At 34.3% G+C, this 15,605-nt stretch overlaps 2 protein-coding genes across 2 annotated transcripts in view; one reads left to right on the top strand and one right to left on the bottom strand.

Moving 5' to 3' along the window:
* LOC135202343 (cap-specific mRNA (nucleoside-2'-O-)-methyltransferase 2-like) overlaps positions 1-15,605 on the bottom strand; it is a 273,293-nt gene that overhangs the window by 108,099 nt on the left and 149,589 nt on the right. The window lies entirely within an intron of this gene.
* LOC135202088 (mucin-2-like) overlaps positions 1-15,605 on the top strand; it is a 124,126-nt gene that overhangs the window by 56,654 nt on the left and 51,867 nt on the right. The window contains exon 3 of the mRNA XM_064231341.1: positions 10,183-10,281. Within this exon, the coding sequence (XP_064087411.1) occupies positions 10,183-10,281 (99 nt within the window). The remainder of the gene's footprint in view (positions 1-10,182; positions 10,282-15,605) is intronic.

Raw genomic sequence — 15,605 nt, 5'->3', positions numbered from 1 at the left:
ATGTTTATGCTTGTTTGGAAAGGTTACTCTTTCTCCAGGTGTGCCGGATTCTAGGTACTAATCTCTTTATAATCCCTATCTGTCAGTTATACGAGCTTTCCTGTACTGTCAATCCCTCATGTAAGTCAGTTTATCTGCTAAGTAAAGGACGTTGAAAGTTGAAAGATTTTGCGAAAACTCCGTTGTTTAATTTTCTTTTGTGGCTTATACCTTTATCTATCTATCTATCTATATATATATATATATATATATATATATAATATATATGTTAAATTAATATATATATATTATATATATATATATATATTATATAATATATTATATATATATATATATATATATATTATATATATAGATATATTATATATTATAATATATATTATATATATATATTATAATATACTCTAATATATAATATATTATATATATATATATTATATATAATAATATAATATATATATATAATATATATAATATATTATATGATATATATATTAAATATATATATATAATTATATATATATATATATATAATTATAATATTAATATAAATATTATATATTAAATACCAATATATAGTATATATATAAATATAATTCTATTATAAATATATATATATAGTTAAATAATATATATTATATTAATTATTTATTAATACATATATTAATATTATATATACTATATATATTATTAATTATATATATATTATATATAGTATTATTATTATATAATATCTATACATATATATATATATGTATATATATATATATAATATATATACACACACACATATATATATTATATATATATATATTATAATATATATTATATATATATACATATATATATATATATATATATATTATATATAAAGGTATAAGCCACGGTGGAAAAATAAACAACGGAGTTTTCGCAAAATCTTTCGACGTTCAACGTCCTTTACTTAGCAGATAAACTGACTTACATGAGGGACTGACAGTATAGGAAAGCTCGTATAACTGACAGATAGGGATTATAAAGAGATTAGTACCTAGAATCCGGCACACCTGGAGAAAGAGTTACCTTTCCAAACAAGCATAAACATGGGTACAATTTAAAAAAAAAACAAAGCAAAAAGATTAAGTCAATCTGCTCAGACACAAGGGTAGACAATTAAAGGATAATATAGGGTGACAGCTATTCAGAACTTTGGTAAAACAAAAACTTATTCACAATACATATTAAACATACATATACAACGAAGATATCTCTAAGGCAACTGATTAGTATTTAAGTCTGTAATTATATCTTTGAGGTCATTCTTAAACATGTTAAACACACAACAACAACCACACACACTATATAATATATAAATATATATATATTTATATATAATATATATATATAATATCGAGCTACAAAGTCTTAAAATATCTATTCGCTCTACCCTTTCGGTTTTAATTAAATTTTCATATATCTTACCGAAGGGGAAATTTTTTTCTCGATAAATAGATTTTGCCCTGGGACCAGGGCGGCGAACCTATGGATCCTTTTCAAACGGAACGTCAAGTGGAAGCGTTACCTACTACACCACCGCGGGTGGTGTTAAGTAAGGTAACGCTTCACTGACGTTCCTGGTTTGAAAAGGATCCATAGGTTTCGCGGCCCTGGGTCCAGGCAAACTTATTATCCGGATTCCCCCTTCGGTTAAGCAATAATATATATAATTCCGAGGTAGAGCGAATTATATATTAAAGGACTTTGTAGCTCGATATTTTGTATATGAATCACGGAAATGTGTAATGGACTTATATATTATATATATATATTATATATATATGGATATATATGTAATTATGTATATCTATATATAGTGCATATACATATATATATTCATAAATATTCATATATATAATATATGCATACATTATTTATATATATATAGATATATAAAATATAATACAAATATATTTATATATATTATATATATATATATATATATAAAATTTTATATATATAATAAAACTTGAACTTTTTAACTACTAACATATTTCAGAAACCCTAACAATTTAACTGAATATTTAAAAAGCGTAGTTTAAAAGAAAAAAAAAAACGAATAAAACGAGCACGAATAGTGGAATCAAAGATTAAATTTTAATAACTTCTTTCAAGCAAAATATATAAATACAAATGAACTATGATTCCGTCTTCTTTTTGCTCAGTCACAAAAAGTATAAGCAGAATGATATAAAAAATACCTACATTTGTATCGATTTTATTATATCTCTCTCTCTCTCTTAAACGCCAAAATTTTTAAAATTAAACTGTAATTTTCCTAACTATATCAACCTGAGGTCCTTTACATTTGGATTGTTTTTGCTTGGTAATTCTAAGCCCGCATTCCGAAGTAAAGTAGACTATGGGAGTTGACGTTTTCCTGTGTTATTTTACCCCCTGAACAAGAATTTAAAGTAATATTTATTCGATCGACTGTAATTAAACCGTAATTTACCTTTGAAGAGTACATGACGGTACAAGGGGTGCGATGTACCGACGTACAGAGTTCAAAGGTAAATAACAGGGCAGACAATGACCTATTCTTGTTCAGGGAATGATTGGTAGGCGTAAAAAAAAAAAAAAAAAAAAAAAAAAAAAAAAAACTTGCCGTCCTGTTTACATTCAATTTTGGTTCGGTGTCGATGGTCAGCTGTTGTTTCCTCGAAGTCGAAGCTAACACCGTTCCTGTGATTTTGTAATATAAAAGATGAATAAATATATAATTGAATAATAAATAAATAAATAAATAAATAACCAGATAAATAAATACATAAAATAAAGTCGTGGATCATGTCAATATTAGCGAACCCACTATTTTTCAAGACAATAGTATACCACTTTGATTTATATATATTTATGTAGTACGTTTCTCTGTCTGTTTATGATTGATATATATATATATATATATATATATATATATATATATAGATATTATATATATAATATAGATATATTAAAGTGGTATAATATTGTCTTCAAAAATACTCTGTTCGCTAATCTTGACATGATCCAAAGTCGCCAATAACTGTGTTTTTGATAGGTGTACAGAATACAAATCTGTTGAACTACACTGTAGTTTCCTATGTTCATCTTGGATCGACATTTCTTTTTAAACATATTTTCCGTTATTTTCCGCTCTCTCTCTCTCTCTCTCTCTCTCTCTCTCTCTCTCTCTCTCTCTCTCTCTCTCTCACACACACACACAGAGGCAACCATTGAGAATGTTGTCAATTCCCCCATAAGGTAAGAAAATGGATGTCTGTTGTAATTTTTCACGCTTCTTATAGTGTTCTTGGTCCGTGAATATGGCGTGATTGTTTCTAGTTAAGTTTCATTACGGTATTTAGCCATATTAACATGTTATCAAGTGAAATGAAGAGTGTCCTTTCGAAGTGGCTGCCATGGCATTGTCGTACAAAAAATAAATAAAAAGAAAAGGTGGTGCGGGGGGTTACCAACTGCGAACATGGCCGGTAACATCGGACGCCAACACCAATGCGTGAAATTTTGAATATCTTGAAATATTTTTAAAATAAACTTTTTTTGTGTGGAAAATTGAAGGTGTCATTTAGTGAATCATGATGCAATATCAGTGTCATTATGCTAAAAACAGGAAAATTTTATTAGGTGGGTTCGACAGAGGCCCCGAAAATTTTTAAAGTGCAAAATATGACATTTATTCTCTGAGTTGAGGATTTATGAGTGTACCATAGGTGGGCCATGTTGTGTAGTTTGTTTTGGGCACAGTGATGCTGCATAGATATAGAGGGGTGATTGTTTAGGTATTTTGCTTAAACTCCCTGGTGTTACATAAAACATTTGTTGTGAAAAAATATCTGTAATGAAAACCACATACCCAAAAATTCATTATAATTATTCGTAAAAGACATTATTCCCTTGCTATTTTCTAGAACCCATTATAACTTAAAAGAAAAGAATCCTTTTTGGCAAGCAAAACGAATCCTTTTTCACAAGCATAACATAATCTAACTTAAAGATCCCCTTTGACAAGCATCAAGTAATTAAACCTATCCTTGGTAATTAAATTACTGAACATTTTAATGATGCAATAAAACTATTACATTGAAAAAAAAGTATAACAGGAACACAAATTGACCTTCATTAAGTAAAGCTGACAGTATGTACTAGATGAAATGGATGTGCCATCTTGCATGAAGTCGCAACAAACATTGGACACAAAAGAATGATACTTCTCTTTATCAAATTATTCATTTAAATTAAGCAAGTCAAGGCCACCGAACAAAAATATAGTTTAAAAAAAATTAGTCAAAAGGTTGAATGGAAAACTATTTGGGAAAATGTTAACAGTCAATTTCTTAATAGTTATGATGGAGAAATTTTGTACAAATATGTTCATGAAATTCTGGCCACAAAAAACATAGATTATATATGTAATGAGGATATGATCCTCGTTATTCATTTGGTAAACGTGTAACTCCGAGCGTCAGGCATACATAATCTCTCTCTCTCTCTCTCTCTCTCTCTCTAAGCAACCAACGGCTCGCGACCTTCTCTTTCTCTCTCTCTCGCCAAGCGACCGCTCTCTCTCTCTCTCTCTCTCTCTCTCTCTCTCTACTTCTTTCTCTCCACTCTAACAGGTAATCAAAATGAGAGAGTTGCATTATAAAAAATACATTTATTTAATAACAAAGATAATGATCCAAGTCTTACTGACTAACTTAATTTCGATAAAACCCCAACATTAAAATGTCTAAAAAGTAATGGTCACACCAAATGTCTCCCTCGGTCCCCACATAGTTCCGCTAGAACCGTCTGTTTCAAAGACACGAGAACACCTCTTAAGTACACACATAAGTTTAACAACAGAGATTAAAGATTGGAAAAGATTGGATATTCTGATGAAATGTTAAACAGACAACAAGCCGCTCTTTGGCTAAAATATTATAAGACTCACCCAAGCAGCCGGAATATTTTATGCACAAATTGTAAAGAAACTTTCGCTGAGCTTCCACGGTATCCTGCCTTTCTCTCAAAGCCGCCTCTATGCAAATTCACCATAGACTTGTGTAGGGTACATTAAGAATAGAAGAGGCACACAAGCACATACGAATGCACATTTCGACAACGCCTCACATTACTGGCTGCAACCAGTTTCCCAAAGGCACTTTGAGAAGAGTTCATGAACTGAGTACATTGACTCATCTAACTATGCAGTTTTATGTTACGCCACCCACAGAAACCATTCATCAGCTTTTCTCGGGTCGTTGCTTCTCCACATTCCAATAGGTCACAGCGAACATATTGGCAATATATCATTAATTATAACCCTAGGAGTAATATATATGATGAAAATATCAAATAGTAAACTATGTGAAAAATGCAAAGAACCAGAAAATGCAATGCATTTGATTTATTTATGTGAGTGTAACAAGAAACTGGTTAATTGGCTTCGTGAATTATCAAAAGAATTGTGTAATATTAAGACAAAAAGTTTATTGAAAATTTTAAAATTGGATTTTGAAGCACATTCAAAAAAGGAATACATAAGAAGGAATACATGGACGGAACCCTGAAAAGCTGAAGGCTGGCGAAGAGCTGGCGGTTGGGGGGCTGCTGGTTTTCTCTGGCCCTAGAGGACATGGAATACATAAGAAGGAAGACATGGATGGAATCCTGAGAAGCTGAAGCCTAGTGGTTGGGGGGCTGCTGTCTTCTCTGGCCCTAGAGGACATGAAATGCATATGAAGGAAGACGTGGATGGAATCCTGAGAAGCCGAAGGCTGGCGAATGGCTGGTGGTTGGGGGGCCGCTGGTCTTCTCTGGCCCTAGAGTACATGGAATATGTTAAAAGGAAGACATGGAAGGAATCCTGAGAAGTTGAAAGCTGGGGAATGTGTGGTGGTTGGGGGCTTTTGGTCTTCTCTGGCCCTAGAGGACATGGAATACATAAAAATAAAACCATAGAGAGAATCCTGAGAGGCTGAAGGCTGGCAAACGGCTGGTCGTTGGGGGGCCGTTGGTCTTTTTTGGCCCTACAGGACATGGAATACATAAAAAGGCTTATATTATCCTTGTGAAAAACGATTCGTTTTGCTTGCCAAAAAGGACTCTTTTCTTTCAAGTTATAATGGGTCCTATAAAATAGCAAGGGATTAATGTCATTTACGAATAATTACAATGAATTATTTTGTATGTGGATTTCATTACAGATATTTTTTCACAACATATGTTTTATGTAACACCAGGAGTTTCAGCAAAATACCTAAACAATCACCCCTTCTATATCTATGCAGCTTCAAAATTCCATTTACTACCTGAGAGAGTGCACACTGTCCAAAACAAATTACACAACGTGGCCCACATATGGTACACTCGTAAATCCTCAACTCAGAGAATAAATGTCATATTTTGCACTTTAAAAATTTCTAGGACATCTGTCGAACCCACCTAATAAAATTTTCCTGTTTTTAGCATAATGACACTGATATTGCACCATAATTCACTAAATGTCACCTTTAACTTTCCCGCCCCCCTCCCCCCCCCTCCCAAAAAAAAAAGGTTCAACTTTTCAAAAATATTCAAAATTTCGCATAATGGCAGTTGGTAATCCTCCGCACCACTTTTTTTTTTTATTACACGACAATGCCATGGCAGCCACTTCGAAAGGACACACTTCATTTTACTTGATAACATGTTAATATGGCTAAATACCGTAATGAAACTTAACTAGAAACAATCACACCATATTCACGGACGGAAACACTATATAAGAAGCATGAAAATTTAGTATGGGGATGGTTTGTGCCTGTGTGGGTAGTTAATGAGTGAACTGCTTGTTTGGAGGGCGTTTTGGCTTGTTAAGTGGCTCGGTCGCCGAGCATTTGGAGTGAGTCAGGAGCAGTCAGTCAATGAAGGCATTTGGAGTGTGAGGTAGTCAGTCACTGCAGTCGTCTGTGTTTTTTCGCATAAGTTTTTGGGTATCAGTAATTGAGTTCCGGTTTTGAATTGGTGTGTAGTCTTGGTGCTTGTTTAGTGTTTTTTATTTGTGCTGGTGTTCAGCAGTTTGTTGGTGACAGTTGGTTTGGTGTTTATTGGTTTGCTAGTGGCAGTGGGGTTTGTTTTTTGATGGCCATATCGCATTGAAAGCACAGCATCTTGCCCTGATTGTGTCAACTTTCCTGGTGAGTAAATGTGTTTGAGATTTTGTATTTTGCCTTGCTGAACCAAGTGTCCTTTTAGTAATTAAAGTAACGTAAAGAGGAAAGTGTGGCTGGGGGAAATTTGTAAGCAACGATTGCTTAACGTAAATGTGTGGAGGTCTTGCTTGCTTGCTTATCTTGTGATCCCGCCACAACCTGATAAACACAGAAGACGTGATGGGGTAAGCCTGTTGCTTTCCACTAACATGTTTGCTGCGTTGGTGGATAGTTTCGGTGTGAAATTTGAAATAGCTTTCATACCAGAGCATTCAATCGGTATTCGCCTACATAAACACATCCACCATTACTTTGTATAAGGAAAATGCCTTCCTCTACCGGAAAATATGTTTAGAAAGAAATGTCGATCCAAGATGAATGTATGAAACTTCAATGTAGTTCAACAGATTTATATTCTGTACACCTGTCAAAAACATATAGGCGACTTTGGATCATGTCAAGATTAGCGAACACAGTATTTTTTAAGACATTATCATACCATATAATATATATAGTATATATATATATATATATATATATATATATATATATATATATAGTGTGTGTGTGTGTGTGTATGTGTGTATATATTTCTACACTTTTTGGTTGACCTATATATATATATAGGTATATATATATATATATATATATATATATATATATATATATATATATATATATATATACAACCACACACACACACATATATATATATACATTATATAAATCAAAGTGGTTGGATATTATCTTGAAAAATAGTGGGTTCGTTAATACTGAGATGATCCGCAATTTTATTTTATGTATTTATTCATTTGGTTATTTATTTATTCATTAATTTATTTATTATTCAACTATATATTTATTCATCTTTTATATTACAAAATCACAGGTACGGTGTTCGAGCTTCGAGTTCGAGGAAACAACAGCTGACCATCGATACCAAACCAAAATTGAATGTAAACAAGACGGCAAGTCTTTTATTTTTTTTTACCACTTACCAATCTTTCCCCGAACAAGAATAGGTCATTGTCTGTCCTCCGCCTTGTGTTTTGGTGGCGCACACTCCAATCAAAAGAAGAGAAATATAGGCCTCAGTCACACATTCTTTTTGACAGTTGGAGACTAGCCTAGCTGGTAGTAGTATGACGTGCTTGATTCATTAGGCCAGCGGGAGTAAACTGGACCTACAACGGACACTTCAACAGATTCCAGTGAAGCAAAAGCCAAAGTAGGAGACAAAATTAAGTGATTAGTACGTCAGTACTTGAGTAAATGCAAATAAATTCCTGCCACTTTTTCCTATGGGGTCTATCATAGTAGTAGGATACAAGGCTAAAGCGGTCATGTGACGATAGGTTTCGAAAAACGTTTTCTATGCACTAGCTATAGCCTACCTACTACCTACTAGCTATTCCTGCCTGAGGTTTGGTAGATCTAAGCCTGTATACCGCGGCAAACTAGACTATGCCAGTTGATGTTTTTCTATACAGTTTTATCCTGAACAAGAATGTAAAGTAATATTTTTTCGGCCGGCTGTAATTAACCTGTGATTTACCTTTGAACTCTATCCTGCGGTATGGGGGACCAATGGGAATGTGGGGTTTTGGGTGGGGTAAGACGCTTGGGGAAGGTTTTGTCGTGTTATTGTGTTACTTCCTCTTATTTATGACATTTGGAACACGAAATACAAGCTGAAATAAAGCGTTAAATAAACCGATAATGGAGCCGTTACATTGTATTGTGCTTTTGCGTTGCATGGAACCAGTGGTTATTCAGGAACGGAACCAATGGCTTTACATGACTTCCGAGCCACTTCGAGATTGAACTTCTATCACTAGAAAAACACATCTCTAACCCATCAATGGAATGCCCGAGGATCGAAATCATGGCCACCGAGGTGGCAAGCCAAGACCATACCGACCACGCCACTGAGGCGCTTGCAGTTTGGTAGTTAAACTACCGTTCGCATGGGGGAAACATTATTGTTAATGTCTGTCTGTCTGTCCGCCTCTTAACAAGCCAACATAACATTTAAAGAACGCTTTTAATCTAACAAAAAAGATTTCCAAATATGTACCCCTAGAAATAAATACTAATGTCCCAAGTTCGATTCCCGGCTCTGCCAACGTGGAGCCAAAGAAATTTGCTTCTGGTGATTAGACATTAATTTCCGATATAAATGTGGTTTGCATCCTACAATAAGCTGTAGGTCCCGTTGCTAAGTGACCAACTGGCTCCTAGCCACGTAAAAATATCTAATCCTTCGGGCCAGCCCTGGGATAGCTGTTCATCAGCTCAGTGGTCTGGTTAAACTAAGACATACATAACTTACGATATATATTCCGACTATGAATAGAATATGGTTTCCAATGCTAATCTTCTCTTTCTCTGATTTTTCTTTAAAAATTTTGCTATTGTGCCTGTGTTCTCATGTCATTAGTTCTTCTTTCTTTATTTCTAACTCTATTTCTCATTTCGTTCTTGTTGATGTCTTTACTTGTCCTAATTCTCATTCCATTCTTGTTTTTGTCATTTTGTGTTTTGTCACCTCATTCTTGCTTGCGTATTTATAAATGTTTTTTCATTTTAATTCAATTCTTGTTTATATATAACTTTAACTTTTTTTCCTAATTCTCATTCCATTCATGTTTCTGCATTTTTTGCGTGTTTTTATGGTCATTTCATACTTGCTCGTGTATTTATAAATGTTTTGTTTTTAATTTGCATTTAATTCTTGCTTACATATATTTTTACTTAATTTTGTTCTAATTCTCTTTTCATGCTTTTTTATGTATTGATTTTATTCTTCTCTGTTTACGTCTTTTACTTGTTCTAATTCTCGTTCCATTCTAGCTTCTGTATTTTTGTTTTAATTTAATTTCGTTTTGCTCGTGTATATTTTTATTTGTTGTCTAATTCTCATTTAGTTTTTGTTTATGTATTGATTTTGTTCATCTGTGTTCCCTAGGTCGCTTGGAGCGAGCAGTCGATGGGGCATCTGACGAAGCCTTGGCTTGGCTCAAGCAACAGATGGCTATCATTAGGGGCGAACCACATACCACTGTCGGTCAGTATTCGCAGAGAGAGAGAGAGAGAGAGAGAGAGAGAGAGAGAGAGAGAGAGAGAGGGGTAATGATTTCATCATAATGCAAGACGTGAGGGATTTCCTTCAGTGTATGTGTGTGTGTGTGTGTGTGTTTGAGAGAGAGAGAGAGAGAGAGAGAGAGAGAGAGAGAGAGAGAGAGAGAGAGAGAGAAAGAGAATTTCATCATAATGCAAAACGTGAGGAATTAACTTCAGTGTGTGTGTGTGTGAGAGAGGAGAGAGAGAGAGAGAGAGAGAGAGAGAGAGAGAGAGAGACTAATTATGAGATATTTAATAATTGGTTGCTTATATACATATCTATCACTCAGTCATACTTTTTTCAAAAGCATTTATATATATATATATATATATATATATATATATATATATATATATATATATATGATTATAATCACTTTAGCACGTGATTCATTTATCACACATATCCACAGGTGAAAAATAAGAGACAGGGTGTAGGTCCTGACCGGTTTCGGCTTTATTTTCAAGCCATTGACAAAGGACTGATACATAGTATTAGAATTCACGAGTATTTATACTACAAAGACAGTACTGACGAACATACACACAACAGTTTGAGACTGCAAATCCACCCACAGGCAGGTGTCAAGGTAGGAGTGGCTTTCAAAAATCATTAGGCTAAAATTTACAATAAATTCTCAAGGGATACTACCGCTTAGGGTACAAGTCCACACCTGACAGGTGTCAGGGAGGCGGGGTTGAACATCTCATTACCACTACTGCCCCCTTTACTGTGTTTACAAATATAATAATCCTATTTTCATATATCTCTACAACCAACCTTAAAATTTAAACAGTTTACAAATTTCTTTTGATATTAAAGGATCAAGTTTATACATTCCTTGACTGATGTTCATATTATTGGTGTAACTTTCTTTTATAAAACTAGATTCAATGATATTCCTTTCCAATGCATTATTAGAACACACCAGCTTTTTTGCCCCTTCCCAGTTAATAGCATGATTGTTCTCACTAACATGTACAAATATACCACTTATTTTTCACCTGTGGATATATATTATATATATATATATATATATATATATATATATATATATATATATATATATATATATATATATATATATATATATATATATATATATATATATATATACATATATACATATATACTAAAAGAAAAAGCAAATATGTCCGTGAATTGTTAGACCTCAGCTTTCTTCGCTTAGAGACAAGAGAGGGCCTAGCGACAAACACTGGATTTCTCGAAGGGTGCTGAAATGAAAGAATTGATGATTATGCATTGTAAGGCTGGTGACCCTTACAGCCTGGGTGAGGCTCGCAGCTGCTATGCCATTTTAAAGGCGTGTCCGGATGTGTGTATGTGTTTGTGCATGTAATGGATGGGTCCAACCGCCCAAGATCTTAGAGAAAAGGTGACACTCTTTTTGATAGTGATAAGACACAGGATGGCTTTGGAGGTCTCGAGGTCAGAAAAGCCCATCGTAAGAGGTACGGTACCTTTAAAAGGACTTAAGAAAAGTTGCCTTTTGAAAAGAGATTAGTGTAATGTGTATACATTTATTTAACATTTATTTATGTGTTGGGGAAAATAATACTCTTTGTTTCATATGGGTTCATGGCATTATATAAGAGAATGGGATTCTCATTAAAGACTTGACTATTTAAATGTAGAAACTAATAGTTTGTGAGTTTTAGGGGCGATCACTTAGTCTAATTCAGGAGAGTAGAATGACAGTTTACAGTTTTTTTATGGGTCAGACTTAGTTCTTTATATTACATCATTTAATCACTTTGTTCCATATCATGTTCAGCTAGTTTGGGAAATAAAAAGTATATTTTTGTATCTACGAGGATTCATTAGCCCACCTTATGTAGTTTGATTCCATTGCAGAGAGATAACCAGCCACTAAAGGTAAGAGGGAGCCGCCTGTTTTAATATTAATTTAAACCAGTGCTGAATGTTCGAATACGCTCGGGATATATATATATATATATATATATATATATATATATATATATATATATAAATATATATGTGTGTGTGTGTATAGAGGCGAATGGATGAGAATGTCTAGGTAACTATATTGGTTCGTCTGATAACAGCTAACAGTGCAAAACTTGTAGTGATTTTATAAAATACTTGATCAGTATGTCCCTTCACTGTTGTGGCAGAAATAGTAGTAGTGGTAGTGATAATGGCTAAGTATATCTTAATTTAACCAGACCACTGAGCTGATAAACAGCTTTCCTAGGGCTGGCCAGAAGGATTAGATATCTTTACGTGGCTAGGAACCAATTGGTTATCTAGCAACGGGACCTTCAGCTTATTGTGGGATCCGAAACACAGTATATCGAGAAATTAATTTCTAATCACTAGAAACAAATTCCTCTGATTCCAATTTGGCAGAGCGGGGAATCGAACTCGGGACTGCCAAATCGGTAGGGGAACACGTCAACCATTCGTCCAACGAGGAACTAGTGATAACGGTGATAGAAGTAGTAGTAATAATAATAGTAGCAGTGTAAAAATGGGTATAATTTTCATGTGTACCTGTTTGAAGGCACATTTGGAATGTCTAAATGTCTATATTATTCTCTGGACAAGGAAACAAATAAAAAACAAGGAAACAAATAAACAAACAGGAAAACAGATAAACAAACAAGGAAACAGATAAACAAACCGGGAAACAGATAAAAAACAAGGAAACAGATAAACAAACAAGGAAACAAATAAACAAATGGGGAAACAGATAAACAAACAAGGAAACAAGTAAGCAAACAGGGAAACAAATAAACAAACAAGGAAACAAATAAAAAACAAGGCAACAAATAAAAAAACAAGGAAACAAATAAACAAACAAGGAAACAAATAAACAAACAGGGAAACAGATAAACAAACAAGGAAGCAGATAAACAAACAAGGAAGCAGATAAAAAAACAAGGAAACTAATAAACAAACAAGGAAACATATAAACAAACACGGAAACAAATACACAAACAGGGAAGCAAATAAACAAATAAGGAAACAAACAATTAAAGCAACAAATGGTTTGAAAGCAAAATCCACTCTGTAGCAGCAAACAGAACCTGTAGCCCAGAGGAAACAATTTTCCTCTGGCAGAAAATGAGTCCTAGACGTCATAATATGGCGCTTTGAGTACTGGAAGCCTAAATGGATCAGGATTATGAACTGTTATTAGACCGGCAGCCAGAATGGAGCAGATTTTATATTTCGGAGAGTTACGACTTTTCTCGTCTAAACAAATCATTATTCGAAAGTTCGACAGGATTAGAATATGAGATTTAGGCCAAAGGCCAAGAACTATACTAGGACGTATGAAGTCATTTAGTGCTGAGAAAGGAATTGAGAGTAAAAGGTTTGAAAGGTGTAACAAGGAGAGGCAAAGCCTCAAAGCAGTTACACTATGTAATCATTGTCAGTAGAGGGTGGAACGTAAGGCGGACGAAAGAGAACACCATGAGCGGAGGGATCCTGCAAAGAACCTTAACTACTGCCTACAGTGCACCACGTGAAGTGCACTAACTGTACCTATCCCCTACGGGAACAGATAATTAGAAGACACGGAAAATAAATTTACGAAGTCCCGATTGTCCTGCAACAGGCAAGAGCTATGTTCATGGAGTTTATACTCCTGAATTTTAATCCTGACCTTGAACTTGTAGAAATGAAAAAAAAAATCACAGACAAAAATAAAAAAAGAAAATAACTAAATAATAAAAACAAGTACGACATAAAAAATTTAAATTGCTCTCTGTATCCATGTTAACAACAAATGACTTGAGCATCCTCATATGGATTCGTCCCACAATTAAATCAAATTTTCCTTGCCAAGTTGTCCACCTCTGTTCAAAAATTTCGCACAGCTCCATTCTTGATGTTGTAGATCTTGAGGACAGTTCACCATGGAAATACAGAAGCGCAGAGGAATTCAAAATCTGTCTGGCTTTGCAAGAGGCGATAATTAGATTAGAGGCCATAGTGCACTTGGTTTCACACGTGGAAAAAATGGAGCCTTTGAACAGAATTGTAAGCAAACTCCTTTGTAGCCACTCGGTAGTGGGTAGCCGAACTATGTCAGTAGTACGAATGAATCTAAAGAAATCTGTTACTCAGCGACATAGGTAATAATGGAAGCATCTGAATGTAATACAGGAATATTATATGTGTGAGTCAATTTGAATACTGAGGAACAGACTGAAAACATCGACACACGAAATGATTTGAACAAGTTTACAAATATTCAGGAGTTACAGCAAATTGGCAGCTAATTGGTCATATTGGAATTTTACGGTTATTATGAAGTTTAGAATATTTAAATGAAATCAGAATTGGAACTTTATAAAAAAAAAAAAAACAGCAAAGATTTTACTACTGGGGCTCCCTTTCAGAAACTAACACCCAAAACGTCGATAGTTCTCGTTTGAGAAATTCAAGAATGTATGATGATGATGATGATGATTCCTAATGGGCATACATTCCTTTGGGGGAGCCAAGTTCCACAGAAAAGAATACTTTAACGTGAATAAAGGAAAACACAAAAGAGGCTAGAGTTAAACTTCATAGCCATTCACATCATCATTAACAACCTAAAAAGCAAGTCATGCATTATACACCGAGATCATTGGTGGTGTTCCTTCCCAAACTGTTCAATTTTAACTAGAATACATTCAGCCAGTGACTATGGTCACGCTGATATCAATATCAATACTTTTAGTAGTAATGTTAGTAGTAAGTGCCAAATTTATTTGTATTCCATATCTACAATAGAGGTAGTGTAATTCTGACATTGGAGAGTAACTCGTTAGGCTGCGTCCTCACTATAGTGAAACATGCCATAAACAAGTCAGCAACTTATCGCACAGACATCATAAACAAGTTGCTTATTAGTTAACAACTTATTGGCAGTCTGGACCAGTGCTTCAAACGATTATCCGGCATTTGCCGGAGGTTCGTTCTCAACTTTCGAGCACTGACTTATTATTAACTAGCTGTAGTAGATTCACATCAACCGTGTATCAGATGTCTAGGCCAGTCCCTTATGATGCTCCTGGCTATTGATAAGCCAATCACAGAGCTGGAAACTCTCAGTCTCCTGAGAGAGTTCACAAAGGCAGGATGTATGTTCCACCTCCCCTGAGGGATACGTCTTTCAAAAGTATCCCTCAGGAGAGGAGGAACATACATCCTGCCTATGAGAACTCTCGCTAGAGACTGAGAGTTTCCAGCCCTGTGATTGGCTTATCAACAGCCAATCAGGAGCG

Source organism: Macrobrachium nipponense, chromosome 30 (genome assembly GCF_015104395.2).
Source record: "Macrobrachium nipponense isolate FS-2020 chromosome 30, ASM1510439v2, whole genome shotgun sequence".
Taxonomy (NCBI): Eukaryota; Metazoa; Arthropoda; class Malacostraca; order Decapoda; family Palaemonidae; genus Macrobrachium; species Macrobrachium nipponense.
Note: the sequence above shows the minus strand (reverse complement) of the source record. Positions and strands in the feature narration are given on the sequence as shown.